This window comes from Kryptolebias marmoratus, linkage group LG12, assembly GCF_001649575.2.
Source record: "Kryptolebias marmoratus isolate JLee-2015 linkage group LG12, ASM164957v2, whole genome shotgun sequence".
Lineage (NCBI taxonomy): Eukaryota > Metazoa > Chordata > Actinopteri > Cyprinodontiformes > Rivulidae > Kryptolebias > Kryptolebias marmoratus.
Window position 1 is genome coordinate 19,502,142 of NC_051441.1, and position 19,844 is coordinate 19,521,985.

The 19,844-nt window shown below is 42.8% G+C and overlaps 1 protein-coding gene across 1 annotated transcript in view; it reads right to left on the reverse strand.

Annotated features, from left to right (window-relative positions):
* The window catches only part of caskin1 (CASK interacting protein 1), a gene marked incomplete at its 5' end in the record, with an annotated part of 65,394 nt that overhangs the window by 35,798 nt on the left and 9,752 nt on the right, over positions 1–19,844 (reverse strand). The window contains 8 exon segments of the mRNA XM_037978578.1: positions 6,607–6,724; positions 8,378–8,472; positions 8,983–9,091; positions 11,637–11,745; positions 15,296–15,426; positions 15,526–15,621; positions 17,680–17,825; positions 18,789–18,886. Of these exon segments, the coding sequence (XP_037834506.1) occupies positions 6,607–6,724; positions 8,378–8,472; positions 8,983–9,091; positions 11,637–11,745; positions 15,296–15,426; positions 15,526–15,621; positions 17,680–17,825; positions 18,789–18,886 (902 nt within the window).

Sequence of the window (19,844 nt, forward strand, 5' to 3'; positions counted from 1 at the left end):
CGACATCAGATTAAACCCAATGATTTAGGAATGAGAGGTCACTCAAGTTCATATTTGTGTGTGAAGGGAGGCGAGTGAATACCTTTGGCAATATAGAGTATGTCTCAATATGTGCTGTGACACAGATCCTTACCTGGTTCTGATCTAAGGTAAGGATGAGTGGCCGGTGAAAACTACTGTTCTTAAACACGAAATGCTTTACTTGTGTTAAAAACGTGATGAGCAGACTTTAAAATACAGTATGGGGAAAAAGGACAGTCAAGTCAAGTCAAATTTATTTATGTAGCCCTTTTCAGCAACAAGGCGCTACGGCCTTGTTTAACTCTTATGACTCAGGCTCAATCCAAGTGATCTGGTCACAGACATTCAACTGTAACCTCAAGTGCACAAATACACACCAGAGTCCATCATGTTCTTTATTTATTAAAACATCTACGACAGCTGCCAGTCTTCCCAGGAGTGGATGTTCCCGCAAATTCACCTCGAGCTCAGAGAACTTAGGGGGGGTCGGGGGCTAAGAAGGTCCCTCACAGACCTCACAACAGTACAGTTCGAGAAAGACTGGACGAGTACGGTTTGTTTGGAAGGGCTGCAGAAGAACGGTCAATGGCCTTGCACTTATATAGCGCTTTATCTACTCCAAGGACCCCAAAGCGCTTCACACTACAACCATTCACCCATTAAATTAACTAATTCATTGAAAGACTTCAGGAACAATGTTCTTTGGGCAAATATGACCAAAGTAGTTTACCCACAATGCATAGCGGCATGTTTGGGGAACACAAAACACAGCAGATCAGCCCAAATACCTCTTTGCAGCTGTCAAACACGGTGGGGGAAGGGTGATGGTTTGGGCTCCTTGCAGTCATCGAGTCGACCATGAGCTCCTCTGCAGACCCAAGATTTTCTAGAGTCAAACGTGAGGCCACCTCAGACCAAACTGGGTCATGATGCAACAGAGCAATGATCCGAAACACAGCAGCTGATCTACAACAGAATGGCTCAAAAAGAAAAATAATCACGGCGATGGAACGGTCCAGTCCAAGTTCCAGAACCTTCCAGCCAATTAAAATGCTGCGATGGGACCTTAAGAGAGCCGAGCGGAAACAAACGTCCGCAAACCTCAACAAACTGGAGCCACGTTATAAAGAAGAGTGAGCCAAAACTCCATCCGCAACTATATGAGAGACGCTTTTTCATTTTAGCCCCGATTTTACTGAATAAATAACGACTTTGTGGAATCTGTTGGGTGTTTTCTGTGCACTTGAGGTTAGATTTAAATCATTTTAGAACCTGCTAAAAGCCAGCTCATCGAGAGAGGACGAACCCATTTGTCCCACATGACCGCACGCAGGTAGTCGACCTATTGACACAGTTTGCGACCATAACCAGCCTAAACATTGGTATGCCAGCAATTAGCTTCAGCTTACAGAGTTAAATATGTTCAACATGTAAACCTAATGAGAAAGACACACATGTGATTTCAAGGTGAGTCTAATTTTAGCCTTAAATTTCACCGTCGGTACTTCTTTTATGAAACACAACAGCTAAAAGTGTGTAAGACACCTGAGCAGAAGCGGTAAATTGTGCATAAATGCCACAGAGCACTATCTGGGACCTCAGCACTAATTAACACGGTTGCTTCGTGACCTGAGTGTTTGTTAAGTTGATGACCCTGCAGCTCTGATATGGAGGCCATTAGCAAAAAGGAGCCAATCGTGAGTAATATGGTGACGTTTTGATACATTTATATTTCATTGACGAAAGAAACTGCACCGGAGAAAGATCGGACAAGAAGATACTTGTAGGATTTTCTTCCTATAGGCTGGAGTTGAGCTCATATTTAATGGTTCAGTACGTACCTCGGTTCTGGGGTCACGGCTTGGTAAGAGTTTCGAAAAACAGAAAGACAATATTAAATGTAAGGGTCTATTTTAAATACACAATCGCCTCCCTAAAGGCTCTAAGGGAGCGGGTCACGTACAGCAACTGATAGCTTCAGTATGAATTGAAATTGAATTTATATTGTCCTGTTCATCTAATTTGATCAGTGAACCGGGTCCTGTGGGTCCAGTGTCCAACAAAAGGTTTCCTAAACTCCAGAACAGGAAGGTGTCCAACATTTGATTTCGAAAAACGGTACGAGAAAAAAAAAAAGGAGCGCTTGTTTGAATCCGCTCGGCCTAAACTTGTTGCAAAATAAAGGCCAATGCAGAACCTATTAAAGCCTCCCAAAGTGAAAACCTAAAAAAAAATATAACTACGTTCGGAACGTACTGAGCTTTTCAGCTAAATGAGTGCTGAGTAAACATCTGTATTTATTATTATTGTTTTAAATATCAGCTCGTATTTCAAAGCAGACTAATAGTGACCTTTCTGGTTTTCCGTAGAATCCACCTCCTGCTCTTACCAGGGGTGGTTTTGAAACAAACAAGCAGGTTTTCAAGATTCATTTTGAAGTAACAGTTCTTGCTTTGTTTTGTCGTAGAGTGCTTTAGAATGTATCCTCCTCTACTCCTTAGCAGTAAGCAGGCGCACCGTTACACCCCTAATAATTACACCTGTGTGGTTACAGTGAATCTAGACATCTACTCAATATCTAGAGCTGATTTTAGACATCTATGGAGTTTTCATATTTAGACCAAATTTAGTCCAATTTTAGCAAAGACATCTATGGATGTTATAGATGTTTGGATGTCCTTTTACCCCCAAAATCTTCACTAGGAAATAACATAGTAGCTTGAAAATGTAGCAGGTTATCCACGTTATTAATTTAACTATAGTCAAAACAAAGAAACAGTAAGTGTGTTTACATTTACTTTACTATTAAATCACGTGATCAGGACGGTACAGGATAAAAAAAAAGTTTACGGGAGCAGTTGGGAGCAAAAACCAACCAACTGAACAAAAAAACAAACAAATACTTAAAAAAAAAGGACATGTGCCGTCATTTTGTAGTTTTCTTTTCAATTAGCAAACGCTGTAACGCAAGTCAAAAGAACTACAAGGCCCAGAAGCCAACAGTGCTTCACAGCTGACAGTGAATTCAAAGAAGAAGTTTGGTTTGTTGAGGGTAGTCCTTTTGATTGGTGCAGTTTATTTTTTGTTTTTTTGTTTAATTAGTTTAAAACAGAAAGGTAATGCCACTGTTTAAAGGAAACGGTTGCCCAATAAATTGGTAAAATTCAACTTTATATGTTACGTTTGGGTTCATTCAGCTAAGGTAGACATGGTGTGACCAATGTCCTGTTTTGTTGTTGGTTTTTTTTCTTTGTTTTTACTGTAACCGACCTCCAAAAGAGCTAAAAACAGGAACTTAGCAGTTGAAGAACTATAGGCACCGTGGGCCATGTGTTGTGAAGTTTTTCTGTTTGGATTAAGGCAATAAAAGCGCAGAACACAAAGCAATGTGAGAAAGAACGGAGAGAAGATCAAATTAAAGTCAAAGCATTTCCTGAAAGACTAACTGAAGAAACAAAAATGGGAGCGGCCCAGGAGCGGGAGTCAGTGTCCCCCTCTAGTGTACGTCACACACAACCAGCCCTACGTGAAGTCTCTCTCTCATGTGTGGATCGTTGTCCTCCTACTAAAACTCACCTTGCAGGAGATCTTAGAGCAACGTTTTACCTTCAGCAGATGTTCTTACCAAGATTTTGTTCAGCACTTTTAATAAGAATCTCATCCAGTTAGTGGTAAATATAAGCAAACTTGATTTTCCACAGCCACTGGTGTTACACTGACATTACACCTAAATTAAAAAAAATTAAAAAAACAAATAAAAAACATAGCCAAGACTGAAAAATATCACAGTTTCTTCAGGTTTATCAAGAAGCTGCATTCAAAGGTCAGTTAAAACTCTTGCGAATGAGGGAATATTCTGCAAATGAATGGATTTACTCATTTTCCTGGTCATTTGTGGCATCGTTATTAGCAGGAATGCAAGGGAGCTGATGAACAAAATAGATGATCGAAAATTGATGAAGATCAGAAGATAAAATAAAATGACTGAGGAGTAAAAAAAATGCTGCACATCCTGAATGTGTGAGAGAGGTTTTAGGATTGCTTTCAGCTGCTTTTTTTCTGTTTTTCACTTTAAACAGTTGCTACACCAGTTCATGCTGATATATTGTTTTTTTATTAGGGCCACGATAGGATCTAAATCATGAACCAGTATGATAAACCGGAGGGAAAAATGAGGATGGATGATGGGTCGATGATAGGAGAGGACGTATGGCGTGGTGGGCAAAGGAGAGTGAAAATGGCCGATCAGACACAATCATAGAGATACAGCCAAACAAACTGAGACAAGCAGACACATAAAGGAACTACATGAAGACTAAAAAAACTGACAAACAGCTAGACCTAAAACACTGATACGCAGTTTTTTTTTTTTTTTTGGTGCTACGCGACCAAATTGCGGTGATAAGATGGATCTGAATATGCGCAAGTCACCCAGTAGATTAGGAGAAGCTCGCTGGGTTCATAAAAAATGAAGGAAGGTGGTTAAATAATGGATCAAGAAGCTGGACAGCGTGCCTAATAAGCAATGAAAATTAACATGATGAACAGTTTGATATTATGGGAAATTAGCTTCCGCTAATGTTGGGATAAGATGATTAAAATCAGTAATCTGCGCTATCAAATATGAAACAGTTTCATGTCAGTTTAACTTATGAGGAAAACCTCTGAAAAGTGGGGAAACCGCATCCAAAAAGTACTGTTTTACTGTTGTTTTTATAAAATAACCAAAAAATAGCTTATCTAAGCAGGTATTAGTTTGTATATTTTCTTCTGTTAAAAACCTTTGAACAGTTAGCTAGGTTAAGCTAACAGGCTAACAGCTCTAGCATTTCACAAAAACTGTATTTTTGTCTCTTAGGAAGTGAATGAGAATCACCCAGAATGTTAACATTTATAATAAAAAGAAAATGATTAATTTATGTATATATATATATATATATATATATATATATATATGCTTTGAAAACCTACAAACAGTTAGCTAAGTTAAGCTAACAGGCTAACGTTCTCGTCATACACACACGAAGGTTGTATATTGCCTAGTTCCTAGAAACTGAATAAAACTCCTAGAATAATAAACAATTTTTTATAATAAAAGGAAAATCTCATTGTTTTAGTAAATTTGTGTCTACATTCTTTAAAATCTAATGAGCAGTTAGCTAAGTTAAGCTAACAGGCTAATGTCCTCAGCATAAACACACAAAAGTTGTATATTTTTTAGCTCCTAGAAACTGAAAATAATTCTTAAAATATTAAACAATTGCTTATAATTAAAGAAAAATTATAATGTTTTAGTGAAATTACGTCTACATTCTTTGAAGACCTACAAAAAGTTAGCTAAGTTAAGCTAACAGGCTAACGTTCTCGGCATACACGCATGAAGGTTGTATATTGCTTAGTTCCTAGAAACTGAATAAAGCTCCTAAAATAATAAACAATTTTTTATAATAAAAGGAAAACCTCATTGTTTTAGTAAATTTATGCCTACATTCTTTAAAATCTAATGAGCAGTTAGCTAAGTTAAGCTAACAGGCTAATGTCCTCAGCATAAACACACAAAAGTTGTATACTGTTTAGCTCCTAAAAAAATAAATAAAATTCCTAAAATAATAAACAATTTCTTACAATTAAAGAAAAATTACATCACTTTCGTGTATTCTTGTCTACATTCTTTGAAAACCTATGAGCAGTTAGCTAAGTTAAGCTAACAGGCTCATGTCCTCAGCATACAGCCTAGATTTTGCATGACAGTTAGATTTTGTCGAGCTCCCAGAAAGTAAATAAGAACATCTTAAAATAATAAGCATTTTTTTTATATATATAATCACAGAAAAACCACAATATTTTTTAGTAAACTACTGTCTGCATGTGACCATGGAGCAACAGGTAACAGTCAGACGCAGACATGTTGTGAAGCTAACAGATGAATTTCCCATAATGTCCCGATCCAGTTGATAAATATGAAAGCTATTCAGTTTTATCAAGGCAACCAAGCTGTATTTTTTCTGTTAAATTAAAAAAAACAAAAAACAAAGTCCAGTTTCTTAAGTATGTATCTCTTGGAACTTTGTTTCCTTCAGATAATGTGCGCAAACAAGTGGTTACAGCCAGTGTCACTGATCAGATTCACCGTCATGACCCTTTTTTTTTGTTTGTTGAGCTCATCAGTGGTATATTTATCTTTGATAAATAAATCCTAGCTCTGTTTGCCAGGATCAGTCCTGTGTGCCCACGGCTGTTGCAGCTCTAAACTTGTTTTGTGTCAAATCTGCGAGGACGGAAACCGCTTGAGAGCTGCTCGGGTGATTTCCGGCCCTACCACTTCCACAAAGGTTGGGCCCCTGAATAAAAGCTGTTTTTTTCTGCACCAATATAAGCATGATGCTCACAGTATATGATGTAGGCAGGACAGATAACGTGCAGCTTTCCCGCCCCCCCCGTTACAGACAACTGGACTCCATAACGAGTCCAGTTCAGGCGCTAAACTTCCCGTTTTTCGCCCAAACCGACGGACTGTCTTCGAGTTGCCGGTGTTCTGTTCGAGCACGCTTCAACCCGCTCGCTCTCCCGCACACGAGGACACACCTGTGCGCTTGCTGATGACCTCCACCAAGGTGGACGGGAAGTAGCCCACGCGGTCGTTTCCCGTTCGGTTGTCGTGGATGCAGCCTTTCCAGCGTCCGTCGGGATGCTGCTCCAGGACCTGCCGGGAAACACAAACACGCCACGAGATCATGCTCGGCGGGCGAATAAATTACATGAAAAATCGGAGGCTGATCTGCTGTTTTTGTTTTTTTTTAAAATATATATATATGATTTCCGAAGTGAGAAATGCCAAACTGCACTCGGAGCTGTTCAGTCGGCGAGCGGCGGGGCCTAATTGTTCATTCAGACCTCGAGGAAGGACGCCGCGGAGCCGCTCGGCTTCGCTGCAACTCCTTCCCAGAGTGCCGAACAAATCCTCATCAATATTCATGAGCGACGGCGGCGCTGCCAGCGAACACATGTTCTTGTGAGACATATTTGTTGTAAATAAGGGAGGGATGCCGAAACCATTAATTCCTGCAGATTTACCAATTTGTCTCAACAAAAAAGAGAGGGGGGGGGGATTTCCCAAACTACCAGGCTGATTTCAAAACAGGACGGGTGTCAGGACTGAGTCACGTAAGCCTCTCAATCACTTTCAAATAAAAAAAAATTAAGATTACATCAAGGTTCTACGAGTTTTTGAAGAAATCTTGAAGGGTGTCCGCCCCAAAAAAAGGAAAAAAAAAACCAGTAATTTGGGCTTAATTTGCGTTAATATAAGATGACAAAATGACGGCGTCTGATGTATGAACTGTATGAGAGTCATTAGGGTCACCGTGGTAACCACGCCCCTGTGTCTGTCACTCGTTGACTAGAAAACAAGGCTCAACGTGTCAAAACTAACGGGTCGCGTTGAAAAAAAAACCCAACAACTTCCTGTCGTGTCCGGTCGTTCCACATCGGGTTTCATGCAGGAGATCCGAGACCCTTCCTTCACTTCCTGCTCTGAAGGTAAAAGTCTGAGCTCAGACGCAATGGAAGTCAATGGGAGTTGGGACGTGCGCCCCCTGCAGTCCTACAGCGGGGAGAGACACGCACACTGGGGTGAGAAATTTTTTCAGCTACGTAAAGTCCAACTTCCTGGGACTCCTTTAAGCTTTGAATGACCTTTCTGCTGTGAGGTACGTCTGAACTACAGAGGGCTGGGTTTCCTCACTCTTTCTGGTAAAAACCCAATTGTTGTCTATGGGAAAAAAATGCGAATTTTGATGTATTTTTTGGCAATTTTTGACTTCACTATACGACGCACGGCTACTAAAAGTCACAAGACACTGTTCCTAATGAAGCTGCAGACTTTTCTGTGACAGTAGAGGGACTATATATATATATATATATCAGAATTAAAGGTGGTATACAGAATTAGGTGGAAATTGAGCAAAAAACGGGGAAAACTTCCCATCAGAGCACGTCGAAGGATGTGCATGAAGTGAATTCTGTCACCGGACTTTAAGCCGTTCACATTTAGTTAAGTTACAAATCTGATGTTTTCCTGAAGTACGTTTGTGTGGAAAAGCGGATAATTTAGGTGCTTTGCAGTTCAGTTTAAGTAGAAAAAATAAAATAAAACTGCAACCATTTACCATTAAAGCAGAAAGGGAACAAAACAGAAAACAAAGAGTCCCTGAGAATCCGATTATATATCTGTAAATGGTTTGTTCTGATCAAACATGCATCAAATAAACGAGAAACAAGTCAACGCTGAATGCTTTTCTCTAAATCCCCCGCTCTGTGTGACGGTTCCTTTCGCTCATGCGGTGTCTTGAGTTACCGTGATGACGTCGCCCGCTTTGACGTTGAGGCTCGTCAGGTCGTAGTTGTTGCAGTAGTCCTTCAGAGCGCGCACCTGCAGGGCGGCCGAGGCGTCTGGAGTGGGAGACAAGAAATATTCAATTCTGGAAGACGGTCCTGATTACACCCACTGGAAAGAAACTGGGACCCAGAAGGAATGGTGGGATTTGGCCGTGTCTTTAATGGGTTTAGGTGAGGACTATCCTGTTATCTGCTCTGTACGGCTACAGGCGTGCTAACGTATTACCATAAATGAACTGCTAGTTAACTTTACGGGAGATGGTCACTAACTAGGCTAACTGCTAACTAGCTGCAGGCAGGAAAGTCGAAGTGATGATGATTTCATTCAAATGGGATCAAGTTTCTCATCCAATTTTTGTCAAGATCAAAATATGGATTTCACAAAACGTCTGAGTACTGTGAGTCCGTCCGTCCAACCATCCGTCCGTCCATCTGTCCATCATCCATCCATCCATCCATCCATCCGTTTATCCATCCGTCCATCTGTCCGTCCGTCCATCCATCCATCCATCCATCCATCCATCCATCCATCCATCCATCCATCCATCCATCCATCCATCCTACCCCTCAGCAGCTGTTTGATCTCCCTGCTGGCTTGTGTCGCAGTGAACTGGTAGACAATGTCCAGCGCAGTCTGGCTGTAGGTGTTCCTCACCGTAGCATTGATGCCACTCTGTAAACGAGAGAAACAAGCTTTTCACCAGCAGCGGACTTCCTGTTTTGTTTTCGTTCATACCACAAGAAGGCGAGAAGTAACTCTCCGTCTCCACTGTCCAATTTATTGTAAAAAAAAACAAACAAAGGGAAAGCAGACCCAAAAACAAGATCTTATTAAGATCATCCTGGACAGATAATTGTTATGATATTAGACTTCACATAACTGGAATGGAAGGAAAAAGAAAACTCACAGATTTCAGTACTTAAAACCAAGAATTCTGAACATCTCAGTGGACCTCGGGGACGTGCTGTTTTTTGTTTTGTTTTTCATTAGGATGTGAACAGATAATAACAGATAATAACCCCGGTGCTGTCCGGCTCTTCTGCTAATTTTACAACCGTGCCTCATTTTCCCGCCGAGGGACGACCCGGCATTTGGCTCGACGGCGTAGGACGTAGGCTAAGACAACGAGGATGAATTCCGTCCAAATCGAGCGTCGGGGCAAAGTCTCGCAGTCTAACGGCAGCATTAGCTGCTCACGCTGGAGGACACGGAGCCGTTAAAGCATATTGCCTCCCTTGTTTTCATAAACCCTGCGGCCTTTTATCGTTGGCATCACGAGAGGACCGCTGGCGTCGTGGCTTTTACCGCTTACTCCTCAGAACTCACATGAGGACAAAGGGGGGGGGGTTCCAGATCCTGTTTCATAAAAGTACAGGATGGCCCACTTCCCAAGTCACCAAGGAATATTTCTCTAATTAAAGCGCCTTTAAGCGTATTGGACCTCGTGGCTCATTCTATGTTGTGAAGATTCAGCTGGAACATGGATGGCCTTTCAGCGCCGCAGACTGATTGGTCGCAGAGGGCACAAAGCTTCTGGCAGCAAAGTTATGCTGGTTTATTATCCATGGGTTATCACACCAACCCAAATGTCCCGCCTTTGACGAGCGCTGGCTTGGCTCACCCGGGAAAACAGCAAAGGAGGACGTGAAGAACGATCCGCTTCGTTTGCTGGGCGACGGTCGCGTGCGGAACTGCGCCTAAAGGAACTTTCTCATCGCCGCAGCGCGTCAAGCTTAAGGCGTCCTTCAAAATCCAAAAACGGGTTGGCTGCGGCCATCTCTGCGGTCTCCTGATGGTCCAATTAGCCCCCCAAGAGACCAGATGATGGGGGTCAGAGGCAAAAGAAGTCAGTCTGTGTCCGGGGAAACGGACTGCAGTGGACTGTAGCCTTAAAATAACAGCATTTTTAACTTATTTATCATTAATAATAACAGAACTGTCATTATTATTATTATTTGGGGGCAGCTGTGGTTCAGTGGTTAGAGAAGTCGTCCTCCAGTTAGAGAGCTGGAGGTTCGATTCCCGGCAGGAGTCACATGTCCAAGTGTCCCAGGGACTGATTAGTCTCCACAGAGTGATTGCTGTACGGATGTGTGTGGATGGGTAAATCAGGCCACAGATTGAGTTATAAGGTGCTTTGAGTGGCCTGGTTGGCTAGAAAGGAGCTATTTAAGTACAGTTCTTTTACTATTTACCATCATTATTATATATATAATTTCATTTGCACCTTGTGGTTGCACTAAAAATGAATGTATAAGGTGGAGTAATAAATAATCAACATTGTTGTTGTTTAAATTCAGGTGTTTCTGGTTCTCAAGAGTGTAAAAAAACAACAAAATAATACGAATTATTTAACTTTCAGTTATGATCTCAGATAAAGTTCAGCTTGAAGGCTGGCTGTAAGTCAGCTCTACCTTTTGATAAATCTATAATATACAGATTTTATGAGGTTTTAGTAACCCTAAGAGTTTCGTGGAATGCACTTGAAACGGCTGGAAAATGCAGTTTTGAGTTTGTTTTCAAAGTTTTCTAACTCCTAAGAGTTTGTTGTAGTTTGTAGCTTTTTAAAAAAAAAATTATAACCAAATAAAACACGACTCAAAAAATGAATAATGTTGACGTCAAAGATGTTTATTTAGACTCACTTTAAGATCTTTAATAAAATGTTGGCTTTTAGTTGTTTACTTTAAGGTTTTTTTATAATCTGAGGAACTTAATGAAGCTCCTTCTGGCCAATATTTTGCTCATGAGTTTGAAATAAAAAAGCCGCAGAGTTGTTTTTATTCTAAATATTCATTTATTTCTCATTATGTTTTTGCTTTTGTTTCCATTCCAAGCTGTTAAAAAATGACACAACTATCCAGCCCTTTCTCTGTGTTTTACAGATTCATTATATTCCAGGTCTCCTCTTAGGTTTGTGATGTGTTTGGGGTCTGACTTTTTTTCCAAAGAAAAATTTATTTTAGCCAAATTTCATCCCCTGCACTTCTTATTTTTAGTGTTCCAACAAAATGGCTTTTTTTTACTAATTAATGACAACTTCATTTCGCTTTTTATTTTTGTCATTTTCCACAGGTTGTCATATTAATTGTTATGATCTCGTCATATTAAACACGTTAACGCCGACGCCAGGCCTAAGTTTTTATGTTTTTGACAGTGTCGTCGCGGGTTCTGGATGCTGGAAGGTTTCCCCCCCCCCCCTTGAAGAGCCACGTACCTCCAGCAGGAGTCTCACCACCTCCGTCTTCCCGCAGAGGGCGGCTTCGTGCAGGGCGGTGCCCGCCTTGGTCTGCCGGTTGATGTCGATGCCGGCCTGGATCAGCAGCCTGAGAAGGGGAGGCAGAGAGAGACGGGCGCGAACGCCACGACCACGCCGTGAAACGTTAAAAAAAAGGGGTCCGAACACTCGACCCTTCCCGTCATGGGTCAGCAACAGGAGGCGCCACTGACTAAAACAAAGATGACGGCTGAGTTTCTTTGCTTTTTTTTTTTTTGCATTCTGGCTGGGAGTCAGATAAGCCGGTCGATGCTCTCGTGTCTGTTCATTAAATCCATTATGACAGGAAACAACACCTCTTTCTGGACACTGCATGGAAATAACTAGATTTTTCCTTTTTATTTTAAACCATTAAAAGATGCATATCTGTACAAAATAAAATGCAGACAAGTGAAATTTATTTCTGTGGAGTGTTTTTGAAGTATTTTTTGGTGCTTTTGTAAGTTTTTGTATGTAAGTTGTAATGTTTTTCAGACACTTGCTGCTTTTAATGCATAGATCTATTTGCGCTACCCGCTTATATTTAACAGGTAGGATATTCTGATGAAGGAAGTGATTTTTGTGGTTTTAGAAAGGTTTTCGTCGTGAATATAAATTGTTCCAATGCTATGCGAAGCATAACTCCTGAGCTTCCACTTCAGTATCCGATGATATTTAACATTAACACAAACCGCTATAGTTTTCAGTTTGTAAACATGACGGCAGCAGCGACCGTTAGACATAGCTGTTTAGCCGTGCTACGGTAGGAAAATCTGACGAGGAAGCACAGATCGTCAGAACACCGAACGCACACTGACCGACGTCATGACGTCATTGATTTAGTTGTTTAACTTTCGGTTCTTCCCTCGACTACTCCTGAAAAACATTTTTGTTGTCTGCCACCTGCTTAACTCCTGAAATGTTCCGCCACATTGCTAACGCTACTCCTCAAATTGTTTCTTCTTCTTGATTTTTATTGGTGGTTGGTAAACAACTGAAGGAATAAATACCGCCACCAACTGGTAAAGAGTGTTTGCTAAACTTTTCTCCTTCTTGCATTTAGCAGCAACTCGAGCACATTGCTGCCCCCTATATGTCAGGAGGACAAATAACACCTTTTCTGGTTAAATTGCCAACCCGCCACAGTGGCGTGTGTGTTGATCAAATTCACCCGCATTTGGCCGGTGGCGGGTGCTAATTTCTACCCCTGGTTTCCTGTCACACCCATCTCCACCTGTCAGTAACTGTAATCACTCACCTGTGCCCACTTCCCTTAATCGTCCTCTGCTTTAAAACCTGGTCACTTCCTACACTCGCCTGCCGGTTCATTGTTGCTCGTTGGTGTTCAGTCCTTAGTTCCACCTCGCCTTGTCTTGTTGTTTTTGGATTTTTTTTTGTTATAGTTTGATTTTGCTGCCATGTCAGCCTTTTGTTTTCTAGTTTTCTTAGTTGAAATGAATTTTCTTTCTGTTTTTATCACGAGTCTGCGCTCTGGGTTCCTCCGGCTTTCCTCCGATCCTGACAGGATGTTGACGTTAGTGAAAGAAGTTCAGACTCTGCTGGAGGTTAACATCTGTTGAAAACGATTAATGTACAGCGGGGAAGAAGACGGACATCTACGCACTCGTGTCCAGGTGGTTTAACTGCGTTATATCGTTTTTTCGTTTTACGTCTATTTAGCTGGAAATTAAGACCTGGGAAGGAGCTCAGACCCGACTTAACCTCGGTCCAGTTTCAAGTAAAAAAAAAACAACACAAAACAGTCGGTTTGCTGACTACTATTACTAATACAAGTCAACAACAATGGATTTCTCTGGCTTTTACGCCGTCTATTAATAATAATATTTCATAATAACAGGAAGTAAAAGAAACAAATGACTGTTGCCAACACACTACCTTTGCTTCCTGCTCTTCCTTCCCCTGTTAGACCAGCCACTTTGGTTTTCTTTCAATAATAATAATTCAAATAAAGAAAGAGACGGTCCCATCTGTGCACATAATAATCACACACACAACAAAACACTAAAAATGGTAGCAGTGTCGACCAACTTCTATATTCAGGAAGTGAAGCCGTTTGTATCCCGGATCCAAGCGGCTGAAATGAGCTTCCTTCATCGGCCGGCCGGGGCTCAGCCTTAGAGATGAGGTGAGGAGCTCCGTCATCCGGGGGGGGGGAGTAGAGCCGCTGCTCCTTCTCATCGAAAGGAGTCAGCTGAGGTGGTTCAGGCATCTGATTAGGACGCCTCCTGGAATCCTCCCTTTGGAGGTTTTCCAGGCACTGGGAAGAGACCTCAGGGAACTCCCTGGAGGGATTCTGTCTCTTCTCTGGCCTGGGAACACCTTGGGATCCTCCCAGGAGGAGCTGGAGAGTGTCTCTGTAGGGGAGGGAGGTCTGGGTTTCTCTCCTGGACCTGTTGCCTCCACGACCCAGACCACAAATAAGCGACGGAAGATGGACGGATCAAAGCGAGGTCGGAAAGTTTTCTCCCAGAGATCCTGTCAGGACCTTAATGACTGAAAACCAGCGTTTCCATCAACCGCTCCCTACAGCAGCAACTAGTTTCACTTGTGGCGAGACAAAGGCAGCCTGGCGTCTGTCTTCAGCGTCAACGGACTCCACCAAACGGCACCGAGAATTTGTGCGTGAGGAGAGCTCGTCGCTGCAGCGTGGCGGATCTGGAGTCACTTGGCTTCAAAGTGAACGCCTGAATAAACTGATTCTAGGCAGCGAACGTCCACTCATAGATAATAAACTTGGAATTTAAAAGAAAAATAAGATATTAGATAATTTGTTTAGAGTGGGGGCTTTCATTCTTGTGTGTGTGTGTGTGTGTGTATGTGTGTTTGTGTGTGTTAGCCACAGCTAGTGAGCATCATTTATCAGTGTCACTTCTTGAGAGGCCCGTTCTGCTCTGTCAGCTCTGACAGCTTTAACCTCCCTCTCTTCTTCTTCTTCTTCTTCATCTTCCTCTCCCTCTTCCTTGTCTCTCCCGTCGTTCACCGCGGCCGAGCGACGAGGAGCAGGCTTCCCCGCATTCCCCGCTTAATCGCAATCGAACGTTAATCCCGCCAGGGTTTTTTTTTTTTTTTAACGTGACGCTGAACATGCTGAACGTGGACGTCTCCGTGGCAACGAGGGCCATAATGGATTTACATTTTTTTTACTTTTTATTTGCAGAAACAGAAACGAAAACTCGATTGTTTCCCTGTTGAGATGAGCTTTAGCAAGACAAAAATGGAGCACGGCGCGGCTCTGTGGACACATCATGAGGGGAGTTTGAATTAACCGTGCTCGGGAATATGTTTGTGTGTGTGTGTGTATGTGGCCATGTATTTGATACATTGTGGGGACAATTTTCCTAACATATACTACCTTGTGAGGACCAACTGCTCTTCACCAACTGAAATTATGTTTTTGGGTTAGGGGTTAGGTTTAGGACTAAGGTGTGAATTGAGTTTAGGTTTGGTTTAGGGTTAGGTATGTACTGGTTAGGGTTAGGGTTAGGGTAAGGGTCAGGGTTAGGCTGTAGTTAGGGTGTAGAAATGAATGGAAGTCAATGGAAAGTCCCTGCAAAGATAGAGAGACATAACATGTGTGTGTGTGTGGGATGGACGCGTACCTGATGATGTCTATGTGTCCGTTCTTGGCAGCCAGGTGGAGCGGCGACGTCCCGTTCGGGTCCGTTGTGTCCCCCTTTTTAGGTTCCAGCAGGGCGGCGCACATGTTGCTGGAGAGCAACAGCTGGACCACCTGCACGCACACACACACACACACATACAAGACGACATCAGCAACGCCTTCCAGGCAACTCGTTGCCCATTTCCCCCGGCAGCCACTGTGAGCTCTTACCCCAACCCTGCCAAATTCACAGGCCAGGTCCAGAGGGGTTTTCCCTCCGTTGTCCACGATGCACGGGTTGGACTGGTGCTGCAGCAGCATCTCAGACTGCAGTCAGGACACAGGAACCAAACACAGGCGTCAGAAACAAGCAAACATGGAGGTTAAAACCACGCCGTGAGTCCACTTCCTGTGCTCCAATGGTTTAAACAACATGTCTAGTTAACGACTTCACAGCTTAGGATTCCTTTTACATTCTTCTTGGATCACGAAGGACTAAAGCAGAGGACACTTGTCTTTATTCCGTCAATAAACGAGCGGGTTATGGCTAAATGGGACAGCCGAGGTCAAAGGTGAATCTGTTTAAATATCAGCTGGATATGACTTTCCTGTCAACGGCACGCTGTGATTATAAGCAGGAGTAGCTGCTGACAGGACCAATAATCTTCACACCACACAGCAGTGGTTGTGTGTGGATACACACACACACACACACACACACATATATATATATATATATACATAGAGGACCCGAGCTTGAAGTGAAAGTGGAACCACCCATGTGGAACAAATAGGGCGAGATGGGTGTTAATTTTATATATATATATATATATAAATCCATCTTGGATTTTGATGTAGCAACCCAATTTTCGATAGCATCCTTACTTATGCCTAGACACATCCATACACCAAAATGGAAGTTGGTACCTACCTTTTGCGCTAAAACTCTCATTCATTCATTCATTAATTCATTCACCCGATGGGATTAAACAGATTCACCAGCCCTTGTTTTTCCCAAGCTCCTCGTATCATTTTCCCCCGGCGCTTTCTTTGCTTTTCACAAGCTGTTAAATCCTCCATTTTTCCGTCTGAGATCTATCCCAGCTTGTGTGACCTTCGTTTACCGGTCCGTCCACACCGGCTGCGGCGGCGGATTGAGGCTCGGTCTATTACCGTGCGTAAATCACGCCTATTTAATCAAGTCCCGGCGTCGTTGCTGCTGTTGTGTAAAGTCCCTGAGAATCATCCGTTAGCGAGAAACAGTGGTGAAAGTTAGCTTGTTTTGGTGTTCATTAGCTCGTTTAAATGGGATGTTTTCGGCATTTTGGGCTGGCCTTATGTTACATTTAGCTTTTATCATTCATTTTGTAACGTTTAGCTTGCCATTTGCAACTTTTAGTTTGTAGCTATCATTTTGCTACTTGTAGCTAGGTGTTTTGCTCCCTTCAGGTAGCCATTTGCTCCTGTTAGCTAGACTTTAGCTACTTTTAGCTAGCACTTTGTTTCTTTTATCTTTTAGCTAGTATTCTGCTCCTTTTACCTAGCTTATTGCTAGCCTTATGTTACATTTAGCTTCGGCTACTCTTTTGATACTTTTAGCTAGCCTCATGCTACGTCTTTTAGCTTGCCATTTGCTACCTTTAGTTTCTAGCTATGGCTTTGCTATTTGTTGCTGGGTGTTTTCCTCCTTTTGCTCCTGTTAGCTAAACCTTTGCTACATTCAGCTTTTAGTTACCTTTTTGCTACTCTTATCTTTTAGCTAGTGCTAGTGCGCTGGCGCTGCAGTGTCACAGGAAATGAATTTCTCCGGTCCGTTTAAACGGCAGCTTTTGTGCGACTTAACAGACAGAAAGCAGCTTAAACAGCAAACGCCTCAGCAGCTTCGATTAACCAAAGTTTATTTCTCTGCTCAGCGTCTTTTTCCTACAGATGAAAACCACGATTCTTCAGCTCTGATTAGATCAAATCTGTTTCCCCCGTTTTAATTCATCACCTATAAACAGATTTGCTCCGGCTCTTACAAATAAGGAACAACGTAGCGCTCCTTATGAGCTTAATAAGGAACAGTTTGAGTATTAAACACATTTTAAGGGACAGGCGAGTCTGAATGCAGCTAAAGCTAAAACAGGTCTGATCTACATGAGAGTGGTCCTTCACTCACACAGCGCGGTCAATTATGTACGACTGTGTGGCGGCAGCAGCTAGCTGTAGGTCTTCCTGTGCATCCTGGGGGCGCTTCAGTTTGAGGACTTCTGCTGGAATCATCGTGTCATGTGACCCGACGTTGGGGTTTAAAGAATGAACCGCGACGTTTTAGAGGTCGAGTCCGTCTGAAGCGAACTCTGAAGCGCTCCAACCTTCCCGGCCCACGGGACGATCACTCACCACGTCGTAGTGGCCGTGCTGCGCCGCCAGGTGAAGAGGAATCTGGCCCTCGTCTGACTGGCTGTTGACGGACGAGCCCGCCTTCAGCAGCATCTTCATAGGCTCCGCCTTCCCCTGCCAGGCGGCGTAGTGCAGGGGCCGCATGCCTGCGGCGCAGAGCTCGAAGTCAGAGGCGTGGGAGGGGGGGGTCAGTCTGTGTGGGAGCGTCTCCCGTGTATCACGCATTCACTCCATTTAAAAATTTTTTTTTTTTATTACTTTCTGTTTATTGAGGTTTTTTTTTAAACAATCACATACAAAACTCAGAACCGAAACAGGCTGTCGACAAGAGAAAATACTCACATTCTGACTATATTAAACAGAACCGTAAACAGATATAATTTCCATTTTTTTGGGCAGCTTTTAGATAAAAGAGGAGAGAGAGACCCGAATTATTCATCGCTCTCTAGAGATTTAGTCCATTTGCTCCATCTCTTTTTATAAAGGTCCGGTCGCAGTCTCAGCATGAACGTTAACTTTTCCATTTTGTGGGTTTCTTCCACCAGTACCAGCCAGGCCTTTAGCGTTGGTGGGTCAAGGTTGACGCCATTTCCGAGTAATCAGTTTTTTGCCTGTAGCACTGAAGATTTTTAATAAATATTTGTCATTCACGTTTCGGCCTTCAGGAACCGCTCCGAGTAGCAATAACATAATGGGTCGTTGGAATTTAAGACCCAAAATTGACTCAATCTTCCCCAGAACATCCTTCCAATAAGCCTTTATCTTAATGCAAGACCAGAAAATATGGGAGTGATTTGCCTCTTTTTGTTTTGTTTTTTTTAAAATCAGGAACCATGAAGAGATGGGAGCTGGTTTTGGTCAATTTAAAATGTGACAGCTGCATGGATGAAATCCTAGAAAGCTAGAAAAGCTAGAAAGCAACATCCAGCTCATGGAAACCGGAGCACTTATTTATTTAAACTAAACTCTTTTTTTTCCCCATTTTGTGTTTTTTTTAAACGAAAGGAAAGAACAAATGATACACGGGGTCGCTCAGTTCTTCTCCTGCGTGTTGTTTTTATTCATGCGCAAACTGTGTGTGTGTGTGTGTGTGTGCGTTTGCTCCTCACCTTTCTGGTCCCTGATGTCCACATTGGCCTGGGACTCCACCAGCAGCGAGATGAGCTCCACGTTCCCGTTGAGAGCCGCGTGGTGCAGTGGAGAAAACCTGCGGCAAAAAACGCACACGGGTCAAGACTCCTGCTCGCCGGCGGCGTCGCCCTGTGGGATTCCCGTCGAGTCTTTTTAAATTCTTGCGAAACCCGATGGACGATCGGGGCGCTGACGTCGCCGAGGCTCTTGGATAGTGAAAGTTTTAGGTTTCGAGACGAGTGTTTGCCTCAACTGGGATTGAACAGGACATACAGCTATACCTTGTTTAGTGTTAATATCGTTGTATTCCAAGAACTTAAACGCTCTGAGAGCTCAAACCTCCTCCAAGGCCACAGCGTGATTAGGAAATAGTGCGATCTGGATCATGATCTGGATCAGTAGTGGTAGTCAAGCTAATTAACTTGTTGAACTCAGTGCCATCCTTCGCTAAACATACCTTGTACCGTATTTTCTGCACTTTAGGGCGCACTGGATTATAAGACACACTGTCAGTGAATGATCCATTTTCAAATTTTTGTCATATATAAAACGCGCCGGACTATAACGCGCATCCTTGTGCACTTCCCAATTTTTGTAACTGCGTGGACCGCGTGCTGAATCCATTCAAAATGGAGGATTTCGCTGCTCTAGCGGAGCTGGTTCGCCTGTATCAGCATTTCTATGATCCCTCTATGAGAGATCACAAAGATAATCAAACGGTTCAAAACTCACGGAAGAATAAGCGTCAAGTATAAACGCCTCCACCGCTCGCTCAAGTCCGCGTGCCGTGCACAGAGCCCTGCGTGACTATAACTGAGCCTTAATGCTGCGAGCGGCGCGGCTTTGTAGTTTAACCAAAGTTGTATTAAAACATGAGCTGAGTCAAAAGTCAAAACCCTTGATTTACCGGTCGATCTACGTTCCTACCCTCATCTATGGTCACGAGCTTTGGGTAGTGACCGAAAGAACGAGATCGTGAATACAATCGGCTGAAATGAGTTTCCTCCGCAGGGTGTCTGGGCTCTCCCTTAGAG